This window comes from Symphalangus syndactylus, chromosome 11 (genome assembly GCF_028878055.3).
Source record: "Symphalangus syndactylus isolate Jambi chromosome 11, NHGRI_mSymSyn1-v2.1_pri, whole genome shotgun sequence".
NCBI classification, from domain to species: Eukaryota; Metazoa; Chordata; class Mammalia; order Primates; family Hylobatidae; genus Symphalangus; species Symphalangus syndactylus.
This window is the reverse complement of record NC_072433.2, coordinates 115,460,218-115,487,943: the sequence shown is the minus strand read 5'-3', so window position 1 is coordinate 115,487,943 and position 27,726 is coordinate 115,460,218. Positions and strand designations below refer to the sequence as shown.

Genomic DNA, 27,726 nt, shown 5'->3' with positions numbered 1-27,726 from the left:
TATGCCCCGTTGGCCTTTTCTGTTTCCCCCAATAAACTGTAAATTAACTCTAAAAGGTCGAAGACGTTGGTGCTCTCTTCCCTCACTTTCTTCTGTATGTCTCCTTCTTCCTCTCTTTCTCATTCACTTTTTTCCCCTCACTGTTATATCTCCAGAGCCCAGAACAATATCTAGTATATACTAGTCACTCAATAAACTCAGTTGTAGACTTAATTTCCAAGTTATACAATTAAGAGAACAGTCAAGGTTAAGAACACTGTATATAAGTAATTCAAAAAGGTAAATGTAAGAGATGATTAGTTGTGGTTTTATTTAGAAAAAAGTATCACAAATCTCAACATGTTCTGAAAAGGGCATTTTATTTTTTCTGTATGGTTTGGATTTTAGCAAGTGTATTATATTTTATTTTAAGAATGTTTAATTTTCTAAACTTGTATTTTCTATAAACAATAATGCTCAACTTTGGTTTTCTAGCATGATTTATCATCTCTAATTGTGTAAAAAGGACTTGTGAAATTACAGCAAAATTCCCAAGCAAATGTGTTTATTTAATGTAAAATGTGAACATAGGTTATAATAAAAATTATAGAAAACAGCAAATATTAACAAAGATGTGGAAGAACTAGAACCCTCATACATTGCTGAGGAGAATATAAAATGGTGCAGCTGTTCTGGAAAATAATTTGGCAGTTTCATAGAAAGTTAAATGTATATTTGTCAAATAACAGTTTCTTAGAAAGTTAAATGTATATTTGTCAAATAAGTAGCTCCACTCTTAAATAACTACCAAGAGAAATAAAAACATGTATCCACACAAAGACTTTCATGCAAATGTTCATTGCAGCATTATTTATAATATCCCAAAAGTAAAAACAACCCAGGTGGCCACAGACTGGTTAACAGATGTGGTATAGCCATGCAATGGAAATTTATTCAGCAGTTAGAAGAAATGAAGTACTGATCCATGCTGCCGTATGGTCCTTATGAACATTATGCTAGGTGAAAGAAGCAAGACAAAAAAAGACCACGCATTATATGATTTCACTTACATTAATTGTTCAGATAAATCAAATTTATAGTCACAGAAACTAGATTAGTGGCTGACTGAGGCTGGGACGGGGAACGGACACAAGTTCTTTTTGGGTGATGAAAATGTTCTAAAACTGGATTGTGGTGATGGTTGCATAATTCAATAAATTTACTAAAAACCATTGAATTTTACACTTAAAACAGGTGAATTATGGTACATAAATTACACCTTCCTATAGTTATTGAGAAAACAAAACAATTAGCATCCAAAGTTTTTGATAAGCTTGCTAATTGCACTAATTGTTTAATGTGAATAAAAAGGGAAATTGCATAAGCGAATTAAGATGCCATGTTGCACTTAGATATTAGAAAATCAAACTAGCAATCTTTGTGTTTCACAGCCTAATTTTTAACAAAATTTTCTTGGTCATGTCATAATGTGTAACATAACTGTTTATAGGTCATTAGTTCCAACATACTAAGTGATAGGCAATTTCCCCCTTTTACACTTATTTAACACACTGCAAGTATGCTTGTGACTATGAATGGTTAGCATGGTATACATCAGTGTTTTTCCCACAGAGCAACTTTTATGAAGAGAATGCATGGCCAATCACAATTAATTAAGGTATTTTAAGGACTCTTTTGTCCATAATTAAACTGCAGGTAGAGTTTGGGACAGGATGTTTCAACCCTATCAGGAAATTTAAATTCTTTTACAATATCTAGTATTTGTTCTTATTTTACATGACAGTAATTTTTGAATTAGTAGATAAGATTGTAAGTTTAAATTTTAAAGTATTTAGTTACCAACCAGAAAGCAAATTGTCATCATACACAAACATAGATTCAGCATATTTTGTAAGGAGTAAAATGTAGGCAAAACAAGTAAGAAATGGTCAACTCTATTCTTACCAAGTGGAAGGTGGCCTTAATTAGTGACTTCGGCAAGAAAGGTCATTTGCAGAGGACAAACAGCTGTCCTTGTCCAGATATTCCCCTTCTCCACAGAGACGGTACTAAGAGGACATAATTTTAAGGTATAGCTAGAAGAAGGAATGAATCTACTGACAAGTTGGTTTATTTATGAATTTGGTTATGAGGGAGACTGTGCAGATTTCATTCTGGGAATCCTAAAAGTGCATAGAATGTGAACATGGGTATTCACATATCAACCTAAAAACAATATGTGTTTTTATATGTTTTTTTCAAAAAAATGAGTTTTCCCCACGTATTCAGAACTTGATATAACTTATAATTAGGAATTTAATATTTATTTAAAATGACAAAATATTTATGTCTGAAGGACAATAGGATAGATTTTAAAAGTTTGCAACCTGACAATTTGCAGTATAGGAAGTGTGTTTATTTATAAGGTTGACATATCTTCACGTATACTACAAAGATCTTTTTCAAAAATGAGACTTGCAGCCAGCACATCTGTTTTTCTTATGCAAGGGATTAAAATGAGCTATTTTTTTTGAAGTTCAGCTGCAGAGTAACAATGTTAAAATGGCTTGCCAAAAAATTACCTATTCTCGATTTTGTTTCTTTATATTGAATTTTTAAACGGTTCTTTGCTTCTATCGGAGACAGCCTCATTCTTCTTTAAAGCAAATCGAAGTTTTATGTGGTTTTAAGGTTTTTGTTGTTGTACTGCAGCATTTATATGATATCTAAGACTTCCTAGCTTAGCATTTTGAATGTTAAATTATATCCAAGTTTGATTTTCCTAGAAACAGTTTTTCATAAAAATTATACCAGCATTATTGACTCTTCCTCCTTTAAATGTCAGGTAGTTTTGTTCTTATAAAACTATGAATTAAATCTGTGTAGCTTTCCCCTTGGAGTAGAATAATATCATTTATGTTAGACCTTATCAAGAAACCTGAGTGGTATTTTGTATTCCCAAGAATTAATAAACTGTATTGACATAATCCCTGTGTGTAAGGAAAAACACACAACTTTTTCATGTATTTCTGTTGTATTTTATAGCAAATGAGAATAATTGAATTGGTGAATCCTGAGAAAACTGACCTTTCTCTTATCTCTTGTATCTCTCAAAACAGCAACAACAACAAAGCTGAAATTAAAAATTATTTAGTTCATGATTCAGTTCTGTTTTACCGATCATCCAAAAATTTCACTGAAAGTAAATCATAAAAGAAAGCAGGATAGAGTAGAAATACCCAGTACTAACTTTCAAACTGCCTGCAGGCTAAATCAGCCCCTCTGAAACTCCAAGGTGCATATTAATGCCCTGTCTTGTTAAAAAATGCAGAACCCGGGTTAGTGAGTCAGGGTGGGGCTTAAGTCTGCATTTCTACCCAGCCCCAAAGTGATGCTGATGCTGCTGGTCCATAGAAACCTTGAGAGGCGGGGATCTAAATGGACTGTACTCAATATTCATAGAAGAATTTGCCTGTGTATCACACATGCCATACATTTACTAAGGCTTTTGTTATCACCCTAACAGAGCTACACAATGTAGAGTCACCTGCTACAGAGGAGCGATCATATAATATTAACTTACCTGTAAAGAATTCATGACTATGTGCCTTATTAATGGGGTCTTCCTAACTAGGCTACCCATAGAACTAAACTGACTGACACAGAAACAGAAATCAGATTGTTAGAACTGAATATTTATAGGCAGTTTAGATTGCCCAAATATATGTGTGATATGGAAGAAGCATATCTTTATTGATTCATTTTAATTTTCTAAACTCTTGTTCACCTAGTCAGAAAAGAAAATCTCTGCTAAGTAAAGAGGAGTCATTAATGCTGATGCCTTCAGGGCCCCGGAAGGGAACATCAGTGAATGTACTGAGCTGGGACTTAGGGGTGGCTGGGGCTGTGGTGTCCTGGAGAAAACACACTTCATCCCACCAGTGCCGTGTGACATGGCAGGTCTAGCATGACCAGAACTTCCAATTTTTCAAGAGAAGCCAGAAATACAAATTTCATGTGGAATTTCCCAAGTTTACAATGTTGGCTACTAATTTAAATTCTGTAAAAGCATTATTCAGGTCAAGAAGTCACATCTGTATCCCAGACACAGCCCTGAGCCACCCATTTACAATGTCTAGTGTGGAATACATTGAAGTCTCTTAAGGTACTTCTCATGAATGGAAAATTATGAATTTTTAACATGAAACTCTCTAGCCTTTTGTCTTTGGACACTTTGGTCAGAAGAAATAGTCTCTGTTTATGCATTTGGAGGCACTGGTATAAGATTAGTATATGATCATAAAACCTGTCTTTCTTTCTTCTCTCACATTCCAGATTATAGGACAGGCCCGTGTTTCACTCAGGTCAACAACCAGATGTGCCAAGGGCAGCTGACAGGCATTGTCTGCACGAAGACTCTGTGCTGTGCCACCATTGGACGGGCGTGGGGCCATCCCTGTGAGATGTGTCCAGCCCAGCCTCAGCCCTGCCGGCGGGGTTTCATCCCCAACATCCGCACTGGAGCTTGCCAAGGTGAGTCAGCTGTCTGCCTGTGCACACCGTCGCAGACCTGCCACTTCTCTTTTTACTGGAGTTGGAGAATCTGGCACTGGATGGTAGCTTTTAACAGAATACTGATTTCCGAGAGTGGCCTCGTTAACAACCCTGACCAGAGAAGGTTTATCTTTTAGCCACCTAATAAATAATTGTTTCAACTGTTGACATTAATGGAGAAGAGAAAGAGATGAAGAATTGGGGGAAATGTAAAAATACAGTGTAAAATATTTAATACAATCAGAGGATGAACCACTCTATTTTCATCTAGATGGCATGACTCCTCCCTGAACTATACACATGCAAATACCCAGGAAAAAACCTATTTTTTCTCTCCTTATCTCATTCAAGTTATGAGAACCTGAACCCAAGTAACAAGGAGAAGAAAGCCACCTAATATTGGCACTCTATCATTATTAATAGTGTCTTCAAAGACAAAATGTGAACTCTGTCCATGATTGCAGTTATTACAGAGTTTGTAACCTGGGTTGGTCGTGATCTCTGGGTTTTGATACTCCCTAACTACATTCATGACACTGATTTCTATATTAGAGCCAGATCAGGGCCCTGAGGAGGCTACCTTAGTAGACTACAATCCAAGTAGCCAAAAATTGTTACCTGTTTCCTGGTTAATTATTTTAATTAATTTTCAGCTGCCACAATTCTTACCTTTTTCTAGCAACTTCTCTGATACCATATGCCTTAAATCCATTTTTAGAGCTCAGACATGGTCTCTTATTTGACTTCTCAAATGGCAGTTGCTTCATATTGCATAGCAGTAAGATCACAGGAAAACAGAAATTATTTTTGTATTATTCACATAAATAATATTCATATTTGAGACTTGGAGAGTTAAGGTTATTTCCTATAATTAAAACATGTACAAAGTTAGATACAAAGTCTTTCAAATTGATGTTAGTAAGCTGTGTCACAAGTGAAGATGTTATCTATTGGGCCTGTGTAAATCTTACATTGTAGAAAGCCTGGTCAGTGTCCTAAATCTCAAATGAGAATTATAGTTTGGGGAGCGCATACATATCTTTAGTTCATTGAATAACAAAATGTGAGTGTTATGCATAATTTTGTAAATGTGTCCCTGACAGCAGCATCCACAGATTTTTGTTAGTGTTGTAGTTTTATAAAAGGTATATTTTTAAAATGGTCTATTTCTAAAATCATTTTGAATCAGAACTACGGAGATACCAAGGGGATGACTATATAACTAAAACATTTACCAACTTTTTTTTTAATCACATATGAAAGCTCACATATGTGAACTGTGTAGTTAGAATAGTTCTTTTTAGTGATGAACACAGCTCAGGCCTTAATGATGAAGATTGAGTCAAATGCCATTTTTAATCTATTGTTTACTATGGATAGTAAAATTCTATATGTTTTGGTATGAATATTAGTCGGATTATATAGAGTTCCTGATAGTGCAACAGTTTCTTCTATAGGAAGATATTCTATATTATATTGTATCTGTCTTTACTGTGCTCCATATAGTCTTTACTATATCTTAGTATATAGATTGCCATGTAATTTATATAGTGGATATAGATTATTATTAAAAATAAAATACTCTACTATATTGATTTACTAGTTTAATAATGACCGGATTTACTATAGTACTACTTCTTGTTTATTCTGTACCGTTTATTACCTTCTAACATACTAACTTATTTTCTTTGTTGTTTTTAATTCTCTTTTGGCTAGAATGTAAGCTCTATGACTGCAGAAATCTTTTTCACTTGTTCACTGATGTCTCAGACATCTAGAGCAGTGCCTAATATATAGTAGAAGCTCAGCAAATACCCTTTGAATTAATAAATGACATTAAGATTGAAATACTTCTAAAACCCACTATTTCAGAGAAAGAAACAGTTCAGGTTAAGAAAAGCCTTTAACTTCAACCAAAACATTCCAAATTACTGACTTTCCTTATGTTCTGTATTTATATGTACACTTTTTTACTTTCATACTTTGTCAGAGGCCTAGTTTTTTTCCCAAACACAATTATAAAAAATGTGTCATCTGGTCTCAAACTTCTGAATGTCCTTTAGGGTTTAGTAATGTCTGAAGGATTACTTATTTGATTTTGTTTATGCAACAAAGATAAATTTCAGTCTCCATTTGCCTAAAAATCTAAGAGATTAACACAGTAACAGGAACAAAATGAAATTTGCCACATGATTAAAATGTCTGGAAAAGCATGTTGAAAAGTTCTGCTTTATTTCAAAATTGTGGCATAGTCAAAAAGTTCTCAATTAAATACTAATCCATAGTTCAGGCTATTTTAAGACATCTTACTGTGATTTCATTTTTTCCCTTTAAATTCCTAGACTGTTTCCTGAATACTTATGCCAAATTAATTTGGAAGAGATGGGGCATGAAAAAACGATACATTAAAACATGGTACATGTATGCCATTAAAAAAATAACAGTGATCTTTTTTATAGCATGATTGAGAAGTTTTATGGAGTTAAAAATAAATTTCAACTATGTGGATGATAACTGTAAATAGCTTAACACTAGCTCTAAATCATAGTTCTTTTGAAGTTCAGAAGATAATGATATCCTGTAGCTGGTGCAATTAGTTGTGAATGAAACATGCTCTTGCAATAAACAGGGTAGCTGTGGAAAATGAGGGACAACAGGAAATTAAGATAATACTTAAAGAAATTAAGCTGTGAGAAAATCAGTAATTTTATTTTATTTATTTATTTTGCTTTATTTCTTATTAAAAAAACGAATGCATGTGCAGAACGTGCAGATTTGTTACAGGAGTATATGTGTGCCATGGTGGTTTGCCACACCTATTGACCCGTCCTCTAAGTTCCCTCCCCCACCCCCCAACATGCCCTGGTGTGTGTTATTCCCCTCTCTGTGTCCACGTGTTTTCAATGTTCAACTCCCACTTATGAGTGAGAACATGCGGTGTTTGGTTTTCTGTTCCTATGTTAGTTTGCAGAGGATGATGGCTTCCAGCTTCATCCATGTCCCAGCAAAGGACATGATCTCATTCCCTCTTATGGCTGCATAGTATTCCATGGTGTGTACATACCACATTTTCTTTATCCAGTCTGTCATTGATGGGCATTTGGGTTGGTTCCACGTCTTTGCTATTATAAATACTGCTGCAATAAACATATGTGTGCATGTGACTTTACAGTACAATGATTTATAATTCATTGGGAATACATCCACTAATGGGATTGCTGGGTCAGATGGTATTTCTGGTTCTAGACCCTTGAGGAATCGCCATTACTGTCTTCCACAATGGTTGAACTAATTTATATTTCCACCAACAGTGTAAAAGCATTCCTATTTCTCCACAGCCTCGCCAGCATCTCTTGTTTCCTGACTTTTTAATAATCACCATTCTGAATGGTGTGAGATGGTATCTCATTGTGGTTTTGATTTGCATGTATCTGATGATCAGTGATGATGAGCTTTTTTTCATATGTTTGTTGGCCACATAAATGCCTTCTTTTGAGAAGTGTCTGTTCATATCTTTTGCCCACTTTTTGATGGGGTTGTTTGTCTTTTTCTTGTAAATATGTTTAAGCTCCTTATAAATTCTGGATATTAGACCTTTGTCAGATGGGTAGATTGCAAAAATTTTCTCCCATTCTGTAGGTTTCCTGTTCACTCTGGTGATAGTTAACTTTTGCTGTGCAGAAGCTCTTTAGTTTAATTCAATTACATTTGTCAATTTTGGCTTTTGTTACAATTGCTTTTGGCATTTTTGTCATGAAGTCTCTCCCCATGCCTATGTCCTGAATGGTATTACTTAGGTTTTCTTCTGGGGTTATTATGGTTTTGGATTTTACATTTAAGTCTTTAATCCATCTTGATTTTTGTATAAGGTATAAGGAAGGGGTCCAGTTTCAATTTTCTGCATATGGCTAGCCAGTTTTCCCAGCACCATTTACTAATAGGAGATCCTTTTCCCATTGCTTGTTTTTGTCAGGTTTGTTGAAGATCAGATGGTTCTAGATGTGTGGTGTTATTTCTGAGGTCTCTGTTCTGCTCCATTGGTCTGTATGTCTGTTTTGGTTCCAGTACCGTGCTGTTTTGGTTACTGTAGCCTTGTAGTATACTTTGAAGTCAGGTAGCATGATGCATCCAGCTTTGTTCTTTTTGCTTAGGATTGTCTTGGCAATACAGGGCCTTCTTTGATTTATATGAAATTTAAAATTTTTTTTTCTAATTCTGTGAAGAATGTCAATGGCAGTTCAATGGGAATAGCATTAAATCTATAAATTACTTTGGATAGTATGGCCATTTTCACGATATTGATTCTTCCTATCCATGAGGACTGAATGTTTTTCCATTGTTTGTGTCCTCTCTTATTTCCTTGAGCAGTGTTTTGTAATTCTTCTTTAAGAGGCCTTTCACATCCCTTGTAAGTTGTATTCCTAGGTATTTTATTGTCTTTGTAGCAATTGTGAATGGGAGTTCACTCATGATTTGACTCTCTGTTTGTCTATTATTGGTATATAGGAATGCTTATGATTTTTGCACACCGATTTTGTATCCTGAGGCTGCTGAAATTGCTTGTCAGCTTGAGATTTTGGGCTGGGATGATGTGGTTTTCTAAATATACAATCATGTCATCTGCAAACAGATACAATTTGACTTCCTCTCTTCCTATTTGAATCCTCTTTCTTTCTTTCTCTTGCCTGATTGCCCTGGCCAGAACTTCCAATACTATGTTGAATATGAGTGGTGAAAGAGGGGATCCTTGTCTTGTGCCAGTTTTCAAAGGGAATGCTTCCAGCTTTTGCCCATTCACTATGATATTGGCTGTGGGGTTTGCCATAAATAGCTCTTATTATTTTGAGATATGTTCCATCAATACCTAGTTTACCGAGAGTTTTAAACGTGAAGCGATGTTGAATTTTATCAAAAGTCTTTTCTGCATCTATTGAGATAATCATGTGGTTTTTGTCTTTGGTTCTGTTTATGTGATGGATTACGTTTATTGATTTGTGTATGTTGAACCATTGAACCAGCCTTGCATCCCAGGGATGAAGCTGACTTGATGATGGTGGATAAGTTTTTTGATATGCTGCTGGATTCAGTTTGCCAGTATTTTATTGAAGATTTTCACAATTTGTCATTTTTTTTTTTTTAGCAAGTTTTTGTTGTTGTTGTTGTTGTTGTTGTGTCTCTGCCAGGTTTTGATATCAGGATGATTCTGGCCTCGTAAAATGAGTTATGGAGGAGTGCCTTCTTTTCAATTGTTTGGAATAGTTTCAGAAGGAATGCAACCAGCTCCTCTTTGTATTTCTTGTAGAATTCAGCTGTGAATCCGTCTGGTCCTGAGCTGTTTTTGGTTGGTAGGCTATTACTGCCTCAATTTCAGAGCTTGTTAGTGGTCTATTCAGGGGTTCAACTTCTTCCTGGTTTAGTCTTGGTAGGGTGTATGTGTCCAGGAATTTATCCATTTCTACTAGATTTCTAGTTTATTTATGTAGAGGTGTTTATAGTATTCTCTGATGGTAGTTTGTATTTCTGTGGGGTCAGGTGATATCCCCTTTATCATTTTTTGTTGTGTCCATTTGATTCTTCTCTCTATTCTTCTTTATTAGTCTAGTTAGCAGTCTATCAATTTAATTAATTTTTTCAAAACACCAGCTCTTGGATTCACTGATTTTTTTTGGAGAGTTTTCCTTGTCTCTAACTCCTTCAGTTCTTCTCTGATCTTAGGTATTTCTTGTCTTCTGCTAGCTTTTGGGTTAGTTTGCTCTGCCTCTCTAGCTCTTTTAATTGTGATATTAGGGTGTCGATTTGAGATCTTTGTAGCTTTCTGATGTGGGCATTTAGTGCCATAAATTTCCTTCTTAACACTGCTTTAGCTGTGTCCCAGAGATTCTGGTACGCTGTCTCTTTGTTCTCATTAGTTTCAAAGAACTTCTTGATTTCTGCCTTACTTTCAGTATTTACCCAGGAGTCATTCAGGAGCAGGTTGTTCAGTTTCCATGTAATTGTGTGATTTTGACTGAGTTTCTTAATCCTGAGTTCTAATTTGATTGCACTGTGGTCTGAGAGACTGTTATGATTTCGGTTCTTTTGCATTTGCTGAGGAGTGTTTTACTTCCAATTATATGGTCAATTTTAGAATAAGTGGCACTCAGAAGAATGTATATTCTGTTGATTTGGGGCAGAGAGTTCTGTAGGCATCTAGTAGGTCCACTTGATGCAGAGCTGAGTTCAAGTACTGAATATTTTTGTGAATTTCTTGTCTCATTTGTCTGTCTAATACTGACAGTGGGGTGTTAAAGTCTCCCACTATTATTGTGTGGAAGTCTAAGTCTCTTTACAGGCCTCTGATAGCTTGTTTTATGAATCTGGGTGCTTTTATGAATTCAACAGAAGAGTTAGCTCTTCTTGTTGAATTATTCCCTTTACCATTATGTAATGCCCTTTTTTGTCTTTTTTGATCTTTGCTGGTTTAAAATCTGTTTTGTCAGAGACTAGGATTGCAACCCCTGCATTTTTTTGCTTTCCATTTGCTTGGTAAATATTCCTCCATCCCTTTATTTTGAGCCTGTGTGTGTCTTTGCATGTAAGATGGGTTTCCTCAATACAGCACACCCACACCGATGGGTCTTGACAGCTTATCCAGTTTGCCAATAAGTGTCTTTTAATTGGGGCATTTAGCCCATTTACATTTAAGGTTAGTATTGTCATGTGTGAATTTGATACTGTTATCATAATGCTATTTGGTTATTTTGCACACTAGTTCATGCAGTTTCTTCATAGTGTCATTGGTCTTTTTATATATATATATATATATATATATATATATATATATTTTTTTTTTTTTTTTTTTTTTTTTTCTTTTTTTTGCAGTGTCTGGTCCTGGTTTTTCCTTTCCATATTTAGTGCTTCTTTCATGAGCTCTTGTGGAGGAGGCCTGGTGGTAATGAAATCCCTCAGCATTTGCTTTTCTGGAAAATATTTTATTTCTCCTTTGCTTATGAAGCTTAGCTTGGCTGGATGTGAAATTCTGTGTTGAAAATTCTTTTCTTAAAGAATGTTGAATATTGGCCCCCAATATTTTTTGGCTTGTAGAGTTTCTGCTGAGAGGTCCACTGTTAGTCTGATGGGCTTCCCTTTGAAGGTGTCCTGACCTTTGTCTCTGGCTGCCCTTAACAGTTTTTCCTTCATTTCAACCTTGAAGAATCTGATGATTATGTGTCTTAGGGTTGATCTTCTCATGGAATATCTTAATGGTGTTCTCTGTATTTCCTGAATTTGCATGTTGGCCTGTCTTGGTTGGTTGGGGAAGTTCTTCTGGATAATATCCAGAAGTCTGTTTTCCAGCTTGTTTCCATTCTCCCTGTCTCCTCCTGGTACTCCAATCAGTCGTAGGTTCGGTCATTTTATGAAATCCCATGTTTCTTTGAAGCTTTGTTCATTCTTTTTCATTCTTTTTTCTCTATTCTTGTCTGCATATCTTATTTCAGTAAGGTGATCTTAAGACTCTGATATCCTTTCTTCCACTTGGTCAATTTGGCTGTTGATACTTGTGTATGCTTCATGAAGTTCTCATGCTGTGTTTTTCAGCTTCCTTAGGTCGTTTATGTTCCCCTCTAAACTGGTTATTCTAGTTAGCAATTCCTCTCACCTTTTATCAACGTTCTTAGCTTCTTTGCATTGGCTTAGAACATGCTCCTTTAGCTCATCATAGTTTTTTATTATCCATTTTGTGAAGCCTACTCCTGTCAATTCGTCCGTCTGATCCTTCGTTTAGCTCTGCACCCATGATGGAGAGATGTTGTAGTCATTTGGAGGAGAAGAGGCACTCTGGCCTTTTGTGTTTTCAGCATTTTTTCATTGATACTTTCTCATCTTCATGAGTTTGTCTAGTTTCCGTCTTTGCGGCTGCTGACCCTTGGATGGGGTTTTTATGGGGGCCTTTTTGTTGCTGTTGATGCTGTTGTTGTGACTTTCTGCTTGTTTGTCTTTCTTTCAGTAGTCAGGACCCTCTTCTGTAGGGCTGCTGCAGTTTGCTGGGGGTTCACTTCAGGCCTTATTCATCTGATTCGCCCCCATGACTAGAGATGTCACTCGAGGAGGCTGGAGAACCGCAAAGATGGGTGCCTGCTCCTTCTGGGACCTCTCACCTCTAGGGGCACCAACCTGATGCCAATAGGATCTCTCCTGTATAAGGAGTCTGACAACCCCTTTTGGAGGGTCTCACCCAGTTGGGTGGCACTGGGAGCAGGATCCGTTTAATGAAGCAGTTTGTCCTTTGGTGGAGAGAGTGTGTTTCGCTGGGGGGAAACCCACTCACCCAGGCTGCCCAGTTCCTCTGAACTACCAGGAGGAGAGGCTAAGTCTGCTGATCCCCAGAGACTGCAGCCACCCCTCCACCTAGGGGCTCAGGCCCAGGGAGATCCAAATTGTGTCGCTGAGCCTCTGGCTGGAGTTATTGGAGATCCTGCAAGGAGGCCCCACCCACTGAGGAAGGATGGGTCAGGGTTAGACCCGAAGAGGCACTCTGGCCTCAGACTGCCACAGCCAGTGTGTTGGGCTGTGAGGACAAGTCCTGGGACCAAGCCATCCAACCTCCCTGGCTCTAGCAGGGGAAAAGCGCAGCCAAGAGCTATAGAAATAGGTGCAGCCCTTCCCCCTACCCAGAGAGCTTAGTGTGTTCAGCAGTTGCTTTTTTTTTTTTTTTTTTTGCTGCCCCTCCCCCAAGGAGCTCAAAAGGCTTAGAGAGCAGACAGCAGCAGCTGGTGCTGGTCGCCACAACCGCCCAGGAGCTCCATAGGCTTAAGCAGATTCCTGCGCAGAGGCTGTAATAATCTGTACGTTCCAGGGTTGAGACGGTAGGCCCCTGTGGTGTGGGTTTGTGAGTGGGATCCTCCGATTCGTGGGTTGCACAGTTCCGTGGAAAAAAAGTTTCCTAGGCTGGATAGCACACTCATTCATGGCCTCCCTTGGCTGCAGGGAGGGGGTTCCCCATCCCCGAGTGGCACTCAGGTGGGCCGCCGCACCACGCTGCTCATCCTTCTCTGTGGATCACGCCAGCCTTCTAGTCAACTTTGATGAAAGAACCTGGATACGTTGGTTGCCAGTGAAGGATTCACACTCTTTAGTTGGTTTTTTTTTTTTATGGGAGCCTCTGAGCGGCGCTGCTTCTGTCGGCCATCTTGGCCTCATATTTTATTTTAAACTGTTGCCATGCTAACATTCTGGACTTAAGCAGTGTCAGAAAGGTGTGCCCTCCTTGGGTGCTATGAAATCAGTCGTATCAATTCTTGATGGCTTTAATATTGAGAGCCATTTGAGTTTTAGCTGTTGTGCTTAATCCACATTTAATCTACTTTCTTCCATTTTATTATATACTAAAGGACCAAAGTTAACTCATATAGGACTTAAAATTTAAGCTATCATAAAACAAGTGAATTAAAAATGTTAAAAGTGTCATTAAGCCCTTTTCCAATAATATTTATGAACTTTAAATATATCACAAATTGCCATGTGCATATGATGTATAATTTTCTTACAAAGTTTGTTCTTTTTTTGTCTTTAATCTCATGAACCTGCTCTAATTAGGAGTGACATTTTGTTTAAGATTAGTACTTGGCTTTGGATCTTTTAGGTTTTCAAATGAACAGGGTGCTCCTAAAAATTTTTTAAATATATTAAAATTAAACTGGCATAATTATTAATTTGTACCATGTGATATTTAGGGATTAGGCTTTTAAACTACTTCAAATGCTTCAAAACTGAAGATATAGCAGAAGAAAATTGTTTGTTAAATTTCATCTCTTGCTTCATCATTGATGATAGCAACATTGATGCCAAGCCTCTGCTCCATTCCAGGTAATGTGACATGCACAGGAATTCGCATATTTGACACAGGCCCTAGCTAGGACACAGGATAAGGTCATGATAAAGAAATAGCAATACAGACCCTAAGTTGGTTTCTGCAAAACAAATGCTGGTGTGTGTTCTTTTCATATGGCGTTAGTGCACCAGAAACATAATTTCTTTAGTCTGACTGCATGTGAGAAGAGTAGAGGAGTTTAATCTCAGCTGAAATCAGGCAGCTGTTGCTAGCTCCTCAATTGTCGAACGAGCAGAAGATGTCCTGAGTAGAAAGTTATTTCCAAGCCTTCTACATAGCCAAAGTAAAAAGTAAACTTGGCTGTTATCCGATTTATTTGATTAGAATAAATTATTAAAGATAGTTACAGCCAAAACAAATTCGTCTTGGCTGCCTACATTAACCAAGTAAATGAGATCATTATGAAGTCTAACTTTAATTCATGCTGTATTCACATAAGCTATTCCTATACAATTAAAAAACTTAAAGCAAACTCAATTATAGAAACTCCTATTTAAAGATAGCAGAATATTCCTCTTCTTCTAACCTCACAAAAAAACTAACATGAAAGTGAATAATAGAGAACAACACATCATTCTAAAATAAAATCCTGGAACAAAACCAGTGGTGAGCACATGCAGCTGTTGGGAAGTCACTGGGACAGGGAGAGTTTTCTAAGCATTTACTCTGAATATCATCATCTTGAAAGGTGTTTGAACCTACTAAGAGCAGAGAGCTAGGATTGTGGATGTTCTGTTGGATAGGAGGAGATGTTCCCATAAGAGACAGATCTACTTCAGAACCTCACAGTAACAGAGGGTAATGGAAGGAGAAACGGGGCGGGGGGCAAGCCATTTCTGAGTATTCTCCACCCAGTCTTCCAGCCCAGAGACACTCCTTGAGTGAGGTACAGGAGGGTGGAAGGACAAAGAGGAAGTATGAACCACTAGCAAGTAATCTGTAAATATAAGGGTCACACTACCAACTGACAGTTGAAAATTGATACTCAAGGGAAAAAAAAGTTGGGGAAGGAGTTTGGTGACAAAGTTTCAGGCCTATGCCTTGTAGAAGTTTCAAACCAACGCATTTCCTTTGAGCCTTCCCCAGTCTGCATTTCAGCAGGAAATGGCTGCATTGAGAGAGGAATAATAAAGAGAAAGGCCTGTATATAAAAACTGAAAAAAAAAAAAAACCAACAACAAAAAAAGAAAACATAAAAGGCAGGTATGAACATACTTCAAAGAATTACTACCCAAATAAATGCAAAGTTTATATACTTCTCTCTTATCTCAAGGAAATTAAAAACAGCGTTTTTAATGGAAATTTATAACAATGATGCTTTGTGGAGCGTCAGTTATAGGAAGGCCAGAGTGGATGCCAATATTATTAGCCAGTTATAAAGGTTCTGCAGTAGTCCAGGTGCTATATGATGGAGGCTGAGACCGGGTAGTAGCAGAGGAAAGATCTGCGATATTCTTGGAAAGTAAGCAGTTGTTGCTGATGAAGTGATGTGACATAAGTGAGAGGAACATGCCAAGTTTCTCTCTTAGGTTTCTAACTTTAACAGCTGGAACATGATGGTGACATTTGTTGATATAAGATCGAGATAGAACCATGCTCTGTTCTTGTTATTACAATTTCAGAGTCCTGCAGATATCAAGTTACCAATATATACTTGTTTTGATGATCATTTTAACATTTGAATTTTGTGTATCATACATGAGTAGATATTCAGTCTGGATCAAACCATATTAAATGATTGCCAGGACACCCCATATGCCTCAGATTCCAAATAGAAATAGACCTATTATTTAGTTGCTGTCCTTAAAGTTAGACATTTGTTTTCATAGAAATAAAATACTATGTGTGAATATCTACAGAGTATAGAAATAAGAATTTCTGTTTACTAATGGAAATAATAAGCATTGGGGACTCCAAAAGTAGGGAGGCTGAGAGGAGGGATGAGGACTGAAAAATTACTTGTTGAGTACCTAATGAGTTTTCACTATTTGGATAATGGGTTAACTAGAAGCCCAAACCTTACCATTATGCAACATATTCACGTAACCCACACCTGTATCTCCGAAACTATAAAAATTAAAAAGAAAAAGCAAATTCAATGTAAAAAAATTAAAATTATAAATGGATCTAATTTGGTAACAAGAAAAGTTAAAAAACACACTATGAAATATAGTATTAATTTCTATGTCCCCTGGTTCCTACACATATAAATTAAATTAACCATTTTTATATGCTTATAATACTGCACATATTTTCCATATTTGGACATGAACTAAAAATAATATATCATCCAATAATAATTTGTGTAATAAAATAAGTTTAATTTTTTAGAACAAGTTTACATGGAGAATTTGGAGAATAAATGAGGTTATAACCTAGAATTATTGTTGCTTTGTTACATTATTTTTAACCTTAATAGACATGGACTGACATTATTGAATAAGGTGTAGGTTTCAAAATATATAACTGTGTTCTATAAAATTGTTACATGTGATTTGGAATAATTCAAAATTTAAAGAAATAGTAAGTTTTTGCCTGAATCGAAGGAATGAACGAAGATACATCTGTACAGTCTGGTCATTGGAGAATTAATCAATCATTAGTAGTTGCTTGTGATAGGACTTTGCAGATGTAGAAATTCTTGCATAGTTTGAAGGCTTGAGGCTTGCTTTTTTATATTTATAAAGAGCACATCTTGGTCCAAATTGGTTATTTTTTGGTTATTTCTATATGATTTCTTTTAAATTTTCTTTTTTATTTTAACTGCTAACTTGATCTAACTAAAAGAAATTAATTCTACATAACTGCAGAGTCTAGGAGACTTCAAAAATAAGGGTTTCATTCTCCTTCTAAAAAAAATACTTTTTAGGCAGTTACAAAATAAATCCTATGATGTTGTATTGTTTTTCTTTTTGAAAAATCACTGAATCTACTATAGTCTGTATGCAGCATATAATTTTATGAATAGTATTAAGGTCTTATAGACTTAGTCTCATTTTTCAGCTTTTACCATATTTTTTCTCTGGTTTATCTGCCAGGAAAACAAGTCTCTAGAGCTCTTTTATACCACACTGTAATGAGAGTGGGAGTGTAGTATATTTAAAGACGAGGTTTAAGGCTGTGAGCAGTGGCTCACGCGTGTAATCCTCAGCGCTTTGGGAGGCCAAGGCGGGTGGATCACCTGAGGTCAGGAGTTCGAGACCAGCCTGACCAACATGGTGAAACCCTGTCTCTACTCAAAGTACAAAATTAGCCAGGCGAGGTGTCTCATGCCTGTAATCCCAGCTACTCAGGAGGCCTGAGGCAGGAGAATCGCTTGAACCCGGGAAGTGGAGGTTGCAGTGAGCTGAGATCACGCCATTGCACTCCAACCTGGGCAACAGGAGCAAATATAATAATAATATCTCAAAAAATAATAATAACAGTAATAATAATAATGAGGTTTAAAATGTTTAGTATATAGACTTCTTGCCATATAGTGTATTCATAGTTGATTTTTGTTTACGTCATGTATCCTTTAATAAGACACTGAAATCTACTTTAATTCAGTACAAAAATACTTTCGACTGTTGTAATTAGTTCAATAGATATAGCTAATAGGAGGAAGAAATAATTTGTAGGCTTGAATTCATTAATTTATACACTGAGATATACAGAACTTTTGAGCTTACCAAAAAATAATAGGGCAAATTGATATGTAATGACACAGAGATGTGTTCACGAAATATTTTATAATGAAGAAAAACAAGATGCAGAAAAACACATATACTATGGTTTCATTCTCATTAAATAAACAGACCACCATTCTGAATATGTGTGTGAATAAAAGTCTAAAAAGACAGAAGTAAATTTATATCGATGGTTATTTCTTTAATTTTCTATTTTCTGTATCTTTAACATTTGTTGCAATGAGATACATTATTTTGTAATTAAGTATATAGCATTAATAAATATATTTTGTAAGCTTGTAAGTTTGAATAGATTGTTAACAAATTTGCATGTTTATTTTTATATACAGTGTTTATTATAAAAATCAACTGATTTTTTCACTTGTATTTCCAAAAGCCAGGTTTTATAGTAATTGATTATCTCTATTTTTTTGTATTTTATCATCATTATTTTATTGATTCCATTTACTTTGGGTTTAATTTGCTCTTCTTTTTAAAATGTCTTAATATGGAAACTCAGATCACTGATTTTAGAAGTTTCTCTTTTTGTACTATAAGCATTTTAATGCTATACATTTACCTCTAAGCACCACTTTAGCTGCATCCTACAAATTTTGATATGGTGTATCTTCGTTTTAAGTTAATTCAAAATATGTTCTATTTTTCCATGTGATTTTTTCTTTGAGCTGTGCATTATTTCAAAGTATATTGTTTAAATTTCAGATATTTGAGGTTGTTCCAGATTTTTTCCTTTATTAGTTTCTAGTTTAACTCTGTTGTGTTTGGAGAACATATTTTGGATTATTTTAATTTTCTTTTACATTTAATGAACCTTTTACATGGCCTCAGAATATAGTCTTTCTTGGTAAATATTCTGTGGGCACTTGATAAGAATGTGTGCTCTGCTTAAGTGAGGTGGAGTAGTCTATAAATGTCAACTAGGACAAGTTGGTTGAAAATATGGTTCAAGTCTAATATATCCCTGATGATTTTCAGTCTACTTATTCTTTTAGTTAAGAGAAGAATGTGGAAATTTCCACATACTTGCAGGTTATCTATTTCTGTTTTCAGTTTTATCTGCTGAAATTACCCTTGCTCCAGGTGTTTAATGCTTTATAATCATGCATACACAGTTAGCATTATCATATCTTCTTGATGAATTGACCCTTTGTCATTATGCAATGTCCATTTTTATCCACACACAATATTACTTGTTGTGATGAGTACCACTTATAGTATTAACATAGCCGTTCCAGATTTTTTTTATTGAGTTCTTAATATATCTTTTTCATCCCTTTACTTTTTAAGATGTCAAAGTTTTCTTGTAGGCAGCCTGAAATTGGGTCTTGCTTTTTAAAAATCTGACAATCAGACTTTTTAATGGAATTTTTCCTACCACTGACATCTCATATGATTATCAATTTTATTGTGTTTAAATCGGTCATTTTACTATCTTGTGTCTGTCTCACCTATTCTTTATTACTCTTTTTCTCTTTGCCTGACTCTTAGATTAATAGTGTATATTCTTGTATTGCAGTTTATCTCCACAATTGGATTATTAGCTGTATCTCTGCTTATTTTTTAGTGGTTATACATATTTAACTTACTACATTCTATTTTCAAATAGTATAATGCCACTGCACTTATAATGTAATAACTTTACAATGGTACCGTTTACCTCTTCAATTTTTCATGTTATTGTTGTTATGCTTTTTACTTCTATGTGTTATAATATCCAAAATACATTATTGTTGTTGTTGCTTGGAAAAATCAATTCTGTTAAGGTTAATTAAAAAAATAAGAAAATATATTTTATCTCTATTAACATATTACCATTCCTCCTGCTTTTCATTTTTTGTGTGTAGGTTAGAATTTTAATCTCACTTTTATTTTACCTGAAGAACTTCCTTTTATATTTAAAGTCCAAAAATTCTTTATTAACGCTTCATGAGTTTTATTATGTCAATACTAAGGATTTCTGTTCCTATGTAGATGAAATTAATAGGCAGTTTAAAGAACAGGATGATAATTTCAATGTCTAAAACTGAAATTTTAAATTTAGAGTAAGAGGACAGCAATTCCAACAATTCCAATATAAGAGTGTTCAAGGAATATAAATAGACAACTTTCACATGAGGAAATAAAAAAGCTAATAAGTGTAGGAGCTAGTAATTAGAGAAATGAAAACTAAAGTAATAATTAATATTCCTTTACAATATTAGGATATTTACAATATTACAAATATTATAATATTTATAGTATTAAATATTCCTTTACAATATTAGGATATTTACAATATTACAAATATTATAATATTTATAGTATTACAATATTCCTTTACAATACAAGAAAATTAGGATATTGGAGGCCGGGCACGGTGGCTTGTGGCTCATGTCTGTAATCCCAGCACTTTGGGAGGCCAAGGTGGGCAGATCATCTGAGGTCAGGAGATCAAGACCAGCCTGACCAGCATGGAGAAACCCCGTCTCTACTAAAAATACAAAATTAGCCAGGCATGGTGGTGCATGCCTGTAATCCCAGCTACTCAGGAAGGCTGAGGCAGGAGAATCGCTTGAACCTGGGAGGTGGAGGTTTCAGTGAATCGAGATCACGCCACTGCACTCCAGCCTGGGCAACAAGGGCAAAACTCAGTCTAAAAAAAAAAAAAAAGAAAATGAAGATACTGGATAGTAATATCATGTGTTGGCAGGAAAGAAGAAATACAGGAGTCTTCATGATCAGTAGAGGTGTGTAGACTGCTAGTGGTATGAAGACTCCTGCAGGCATTCTGAAGGACGACTTGACACTATTTATTCATTATACCCTATGATCTGGTAATTCTGCTCTGGGTCTGCTGCAAAGTGATAAAGAGTCTGAGTCCTCCATTTCCATAGTCATTCAATTCCACAAAGAAACATAGTGGAGACATTCACTGTACCATTCACTGAGGTTTTGAGAAGCTAAAGATAAACCAAGTGCCCATAATCAGGAATGGAAACACATTAAGTGTTCTGCAGCCAACTGAAGCAACAGATTGTCCACATAACAGTATGGATGTATCGGGGGAACCCACCCCTGATAATTCAACAGTATTTCACGTAGGTTCTTTTCTATTTCCCTAAGTGTTGGCCAGTCTGAGAAATAAAGGGAAAGAGTACAAAAGAGAGAAATTTTAAAGCTGGTTATCTGGGGAAGACATCACATGTCAGCAGGTGCCGTGATGCCCCACAAGCCGCAAAACTAGCAAGTTTTTATTAGTGATTTTCAAAGGGGAGGGAGTGTACAAATAGGGTGTGGGTCACAGAGATCACATGCTTCACAAGGTAATAAAATAATACAAGGCAAATGGAGGCAGGGCGAGATCACAGGACTGGGGTGAAATTAAAATTGCTAATGAAGTTTCGGGCACGCATTGTCATTGATAACATCTTATCAGGAGACAAGGTTTGACAGCAGACAACTGGTCTGACCAAAATTTATTAGGCAGGAATTTCCTTGTCCTAATAAGCCTGGGAGTGCTACTGGAGACCAGGACTTATTTCATCCCTTATTTACAACCGTAAAAGACAGACATTCCCAGAGCAGCCATTTAAGAGACCTCCCCCTAGGAGTGCGTTCTCTTTCTCAGGCCTGTTCCTTGCTGAGAAAAAGAATTCAGGGATATTTCTCCTATTTGCTTTTGAAAGAAGAGAAATATGGCTCTGTTCAACCCAGCTCTCAGGCAGCCAGACCTAATGGTTATCTCCCTTATTCCCTGAACATCGCTGTTATCCTGTTCTTTTTTCAAGGTGCCCAGATTTCATGTTTAAACAATTTGTAGCATTAACGCAATCATCACAGGGTCCTGAGGCTACCTACATCCTCAGCTTACGAAGATGACAGGATTAAGAGATTAAAGTAAAGACAGACATAGAAAATCACAAGAATATTGATTTGGGAAGTGATAAATGTCCATGAAATCTTCACAATTTATGTTCAGAGACTGCAGTAAAGACAGGCATAAGAAATGATAAAAGCATTAATTTGGGGAACTAATAAACGTCTATGAAATCTTCACAATTTATGTTCTTCTGCCATGGCTTCAGCCCTCCGTTCGGGGTCCCTGACTTCCCACAACAGGATTGATCTTAAAAACAAAATTCTAAAAGGAAAATTAAGAAACAAACTAAGATATATAACATGATACCATTTACATAAATTAAAACATGCATACAAAGGTGTTTTACTTCTCTAACCCCACTCTCTTGAGAAAAACTGAGTTTCTTAGAAGAAAGTTTATATAAAGTTTTTATAGTAAAAAAAAGTATAGATATTCTGAAAACCAGTGTCATCTATGTTCAAAATGTTTTCTTGCAGATGTTGATGAATGCCAGGCTATCCCAGGGATATGCCAAGGAGGAAACTGTATCAATACAGTGGGCTCTTTTGAATGCAGATGCCCTGCTGGTCACAAGCAGAGTGAAACTACTCAGAAATGTGAAGGTGAGTCTCTCTACTTTGGGAAGCATGCCTAATTGTTGACTTTAATGAAAGAAAAACAGGACTTCATTTGAAATTTTGGAGACTATTGGTCACAATTAAAACTCTTTAGCTACTATGAAAGCATAGGTTTAACCCTAGAGTAGTTTTGTGTTTATGTGTTATAGCCTTAGTGGGTTTGATTTGAAAAGAGTCAATGACCATTTGCATCTAGTTTGTTATCTCAGCTGTGTTGCAGTGAGAATGGGAGTAATCCAGCCATTTATGTTTCTCCTTAATAAAGTAGGTTTCCATTTCACTTATAAAGTTATATAAAAAACGAGAATTGAGATAGAGATAAGAAGTCCAAGTGATATACAGTATCATGTGTAAATGATGTGTTAGTAGTTGGCACCATGTCATATATTATAAAATAAAATGTTCTAATTGGTATACTGAATATTGTTTGGTCACCAAATTTTTAAAATGGATTATTGATTCAGGAAGGGTTTGGAAATTACCACCACAAACATCTTAATAAAGAATAGCTTGCTCAAATAAAGATATCAAAAAACCTAATACTTTTCTGCAATATTAAATATGGATTATAATATTGAAATGTAAATTCCATTAGCAGTTCTTAAATAGAATAAATTTACTTGTTATATATATCTGTGATCAAAACCTGTATCATTTTTATCCAGTGCAAGAAGTTTCTAAGCGCATGTACCTTCAGTGATCTTGGATATTTAGAATAGTTTTGAGGATTCTAGTAGTTTTGATACAATGTTTATCTTTTCAGTTATGTTACTTAAATAAATTTATTTCATCTAAGGCAGTTTTCTAAAGGCAATAGAGTATAACTGTTCTCATTTTTTGTGACATAAGCATTATCGTCAACTCAAATTAAGTCTTTTGCGCTTTCTCTTTACAAAAGTAGTTTGAGTTATTTTTTGTTGATCGGTTGTAAACAGCTGTGTTCCTCTTTGTAAAAAAGAAAATGGGAAGAGGCAAAATCGAAAGTTTAATTATAGAAAATAAAAAGCAATATGAACTATATTATTTCATAAGAGGTAGAATGTAGGTACATATGCCATTGTTTCATCGCCAGAAACCATAATCTTATAAATCCTTGGGACATGTATTATCCTATTTTTTTTCATTTGTTCTGGTTCATGTATACTTAGCTCCAAATTAATTGTTATAGTTATATACATTTTATATAATTACAAATTAATTTCATGCTCCCTCTAAGAAGACAGTTTAAAAAAACACAGTTGATTATTTTAAGGACCAAATAAATTCTCTGTGAAATTGTTTACAAGAATGCCCAAGTATCTTATACTACTTAAATACACTGTCGATAGTCAAAGCCAGCCTGTAGTGGAAAGGTGAAAGTAACACTTGGAAGACGTGAAAAAATACCCGAATTACCTGAAGAAGCACCAACATTAGACCAAAAACTCAGGGATCTGCAGAAATTCTGGGTTGTGCCACTTTTTCCTGGCCACTTTTTGTATTTTTTCTCCTGGCTTTTTGTAGCTTGATTGTGTTGCTTAAACTTTTCTCACTCCCTTTCACTTTTTACTTCTGGACTAATATCTAAACTAGTTGTACTTGGGAACAAAGTTTGATTATAGATGAGAAGGCACAGCCACTGACTGATTATAGTAGTTGTGACATTTCTAATGCACATCAAACAATGTATTTCTTCTTAGTTAAAAACGGAATGAGGCTTTTCTATGTTACATTTCATCAAAGCAACATACAGAGCCAAGCCAGACATGGGAAGAAAGACAGTACAAGTCTTTATTCACCACTTGCCTATGTTCTTTAGGAAAGAGGGACATTGATAGCATGTAGGCACCACCCAAAGCCCTGAATCCGGTCGTGCCTTTCTTTACTTCCTGCCCTGGCAGCCAAATCCATTTAACCATTGCCCAGAAATAATTATGTGATTTAATATTTGGGATTGGTGGGGAATAGCAGAATTGGAAGAAGTAGTGATTAGAATTTGAAATATAAAGGTTTTATGAAGGCCTTACTTGTGTATAAGTCATATTTATTTAAATATGTCTTAAAAGCAGCTATTTTCAATTTTCTTTGGGTAATATTGTTTCTTTATATAAAAGAACAAGTGATATTTGTTTATATAAAACTATTTAATGTAATCGGTAGTATAATATATCTGGAAAAACTATAAACAGTTGCTACACTTAGTGACAGGTTTTGAATTATAGTCAGTTTTATGGATAATGTAGTGTCTGTAAAAATCTTGCCATAAATGTAATGTTTGCTCTAAATAAAAATATAACTACAGCAATTACTTTTGATCAACTATCAAAGGTAAAATATTTTAATTTATTATGTGAATTGCAGTGCAAATATAAAACAGTACTATTGGCAGATTTAAGATGATGTTCTTCCTGTTTTTATAGTAGCACATTTCATATTTCTGTTCACACAGCAATGACATTCTCTTAAAAAACCTTTTTTGGTCTTTAAGTTACTAGATCTGTTCAGAAATAAGAAAAGTAAGTTCAGTATTTTGGGTCTGAGTGATTAGGAAAATGGTGGTATCCTTAACAAGAAACTGCAATTAGCTTATTAATCGTTAAACATTATGTTGTTGATATTTTCTGTGTGTATTTGTTTGTTAACTATCTCACTCCAACCCTTGAATAAGATCCTTCAGGACAGAGCCTCTGTCTTTAGTGCTGTATCACAGAGCCTAGAGCAATTTAGTAGTCTCCAAACAAATATATGTTGATTATAATTGGGAGTAGGATATATAATAAGTTAGTTTATTTGACTTGGGCTGAAGGTCCAAACGGAAGGTAAAATGTGGGCCCAGAGTTAAAACTGAATTTGGAAAGAAGCTACTGGTCTTCCCCAAAGGAATTTTTGCTTCATCTTAACATTTTTCGTTTTGTTAATAATTTGATTTTCCTTTGGTTGCCATTGAGAGACCAAGAGCACGTAAACATTAAATGCAGTTTCAAATGTTTAGATCTTCTGTGTCATGGTTCCTCTTTGGTCACCTGCAGGTAATGCTTCTGAGGTCAGGGACCTTTGCTTTTTAGCCAAAAGAAAGAAATGTCTTCTGCTCATTAACTGTGATGTCTTCTTAACAGAAATCTTATTCTGAAAGGCTTGTTCTGCTAAAAATTTAAGTTTGAGCATATATATTTTTTATTAAAAATCTTTTAATGCTGGGGGCAGCATTCATCTCCTAACTTAATGTTTGAAACATATCTGTCACTATCTATCATGGAGGCTTATGTTGTTTGATTCTCCTGCGACTCTTTTTCTCTCATATTCAGATATAGACAACTAGGTAAGCTGTAAATCTGAACCCAAAGCAGAAAGAAATACGTATTTCTCCCTTTTCCTCTCTCTCTGTGTGTGTAGGTCGTGTGTTTGTGTGTATGTGTCTGTTTGAAGGAGAACCAGTTATTATCCCCCTTTGCTCAAGTAGGGTCCCGAATCTCAAAAAAACCTCTCATGATGCTCACTGCCGCCATGTTTATTTCAGCTGTGCCAGTTTGGTTCCCAAATCTAATTTCCTAATTCTGTAATACAGCGGATAAAATGATTCTTTGGCGGAATAAACCATTTCTTCATATGAAAAAGAAGGCTGTTTCAGTTAACTTCCTCTGTTCAAACATCCATTAATTTAAATATCCATTTAATTTAAATGAAGAAGGGAAGGAGAACACATCAATATGAAATGGTACACTAAAAGACAGCTCAGCGTTTTTCTTCTGTACAGTAAAATATTTTCATTTGAATTTCAGTCCGTGTAGATAAAGCACAAGCAGGAGCCAGATGTCCTTGCGTGATCCTCCCTTCCAGATTATACCTTCGTTAACATTCCTTGAGCTAGCTATTCTTTCCTGGCTTACATGGGAGGCAGAAAAAGAGCATCATTGTATTGGACAGTTTCCCTTCAATGGCTCTTTATGTGGCAGATAGTTGTTTGCAATTTAGTTTGAAGAGTTTTCAGCTTTGTTCCATTAACACAGCATTTTGTTGTTTGAGATTTGTGACAACAAATGTATTTATTTAGGCTCATGAAACTCATAAAAGTTGTTGGCACAGTCTCCTCTGCTGCTGTTCCAAGTCTGCTTAGATAAACCATGGAAAATAAACTTTCTGTACTAAACTGAAAAGTACTTGCTCTTATTCATATTACATAAAGTATATTAATTTTAAAATAAATAAAAAATAAATCCATTAACATTCTCAAGGGGAAAACTACACATTAAAATGGAAAGTGAAGCAAGGGGATTGCTAACATTGGAAACAGATAAGACTTTTTGGGTCATAAATTTAAAAACCATGAAAATAATCTCAGCTTAATTTATAACACTATAGTTAAAGCATATGTATTCCCTCTCTCTTGAATAAGAAAGTCAGGGATGCTACACTCAAACCTGCTTTCTGCCCCCATCACAAATAATTTATTCCTCACTTACCATGTTGTATCTGAACTATTTTTCTTGCCTGACTCTACCAGCAGGATATATGTACCAAAATAAAATTAATAAAAGCTGTATGAATTGAACATTTACTATAGTCTAGACAATATTTAAACTATTTTACATGGGTTATCTTATTAAATCATCACCACAGAGCTGTGAGGTTAGTTACTATTATTAACTCACCTTAGAGATGAAAAAGCTGAGGCACAAAGAGGCCAAGTAACTTTCTTAGGATTGTGTGGATGAGAAACAGAAGAGCCAGAATGCCAGTGTGCTAGATTGACTCCAAAGCTTTTGCTCCTAGCCAGTGCTATTGAGCAAACAAAGGTGTTGGATGACCAGGTGGCACACATCCCAGCCCGAGACTGCACTGATGGGGAAACTCATGGAGACAGCAGTTGCAGTAAGAGTGTGATTCTCCCTTTGCCCATTGCATTTTGTAGTAGTACCCTGGCCAGAATCTACCAAGGCTGGAAGTAAATCCAGTTTAATGATCCTGACACAGGCTGTAGAGATTATAAGCTGCATGATTGGAAGAAGCATTGTCTATCTGCCCTGATAAAATGAAGGCAAAAAAATAGAGAGCCTTGACCTTCATTTCTGTTTCTTCACTTCAACTTTCATGGTTGGGAGAACTTTTTATTTGTATCGTCAGGGATTGCAGATGTATGACCTGGCAGTTCACTGGCTCTAATCCAAATCCACTGCTTCA

General features: G+C 35.6%; 1 protein-coding gene and 1 long non-coding RNA gene across 2 annotated transcripts in view; one reads left to right on the top strand and one right to left on the bottom strand.

Annotated features, from left to right (window-relative positions):
* Positions 1-27,726, top strand: part of FBN2 (fibrillin 2) — a 281,077-nt gene that overhangs the window by 68,333 nt on the left and 185,018 nt on the right. Inside the window, exons 6-7 of the mRNA XM_055299218.2 lie at positions 4,315-4,512; positions 22,429-22,554. Coding sequence (XP_055155193.1) covers positions 4,315-4,512; positions 22,429-22,554 — 324 coding nt within the window. The remainder of the gene's footprint in view (positions 1-4,314; positions 4,513-22,428; positions 22,555-27,726) is intronic.
* On the bottom strand, positions 822-27,726 carry LOC129493264 (uncharacterized). The gene is made up of 3 exons (XR_008661096.2): positions 27,198-27,726; positions 1,945-2,048; positions 822-995 (listed from the first exon to the last, which is right to left on the bottom strand). It is a non-coding gene; the product is annotated as an uncharacterized lncRNA (long non-coding RNA).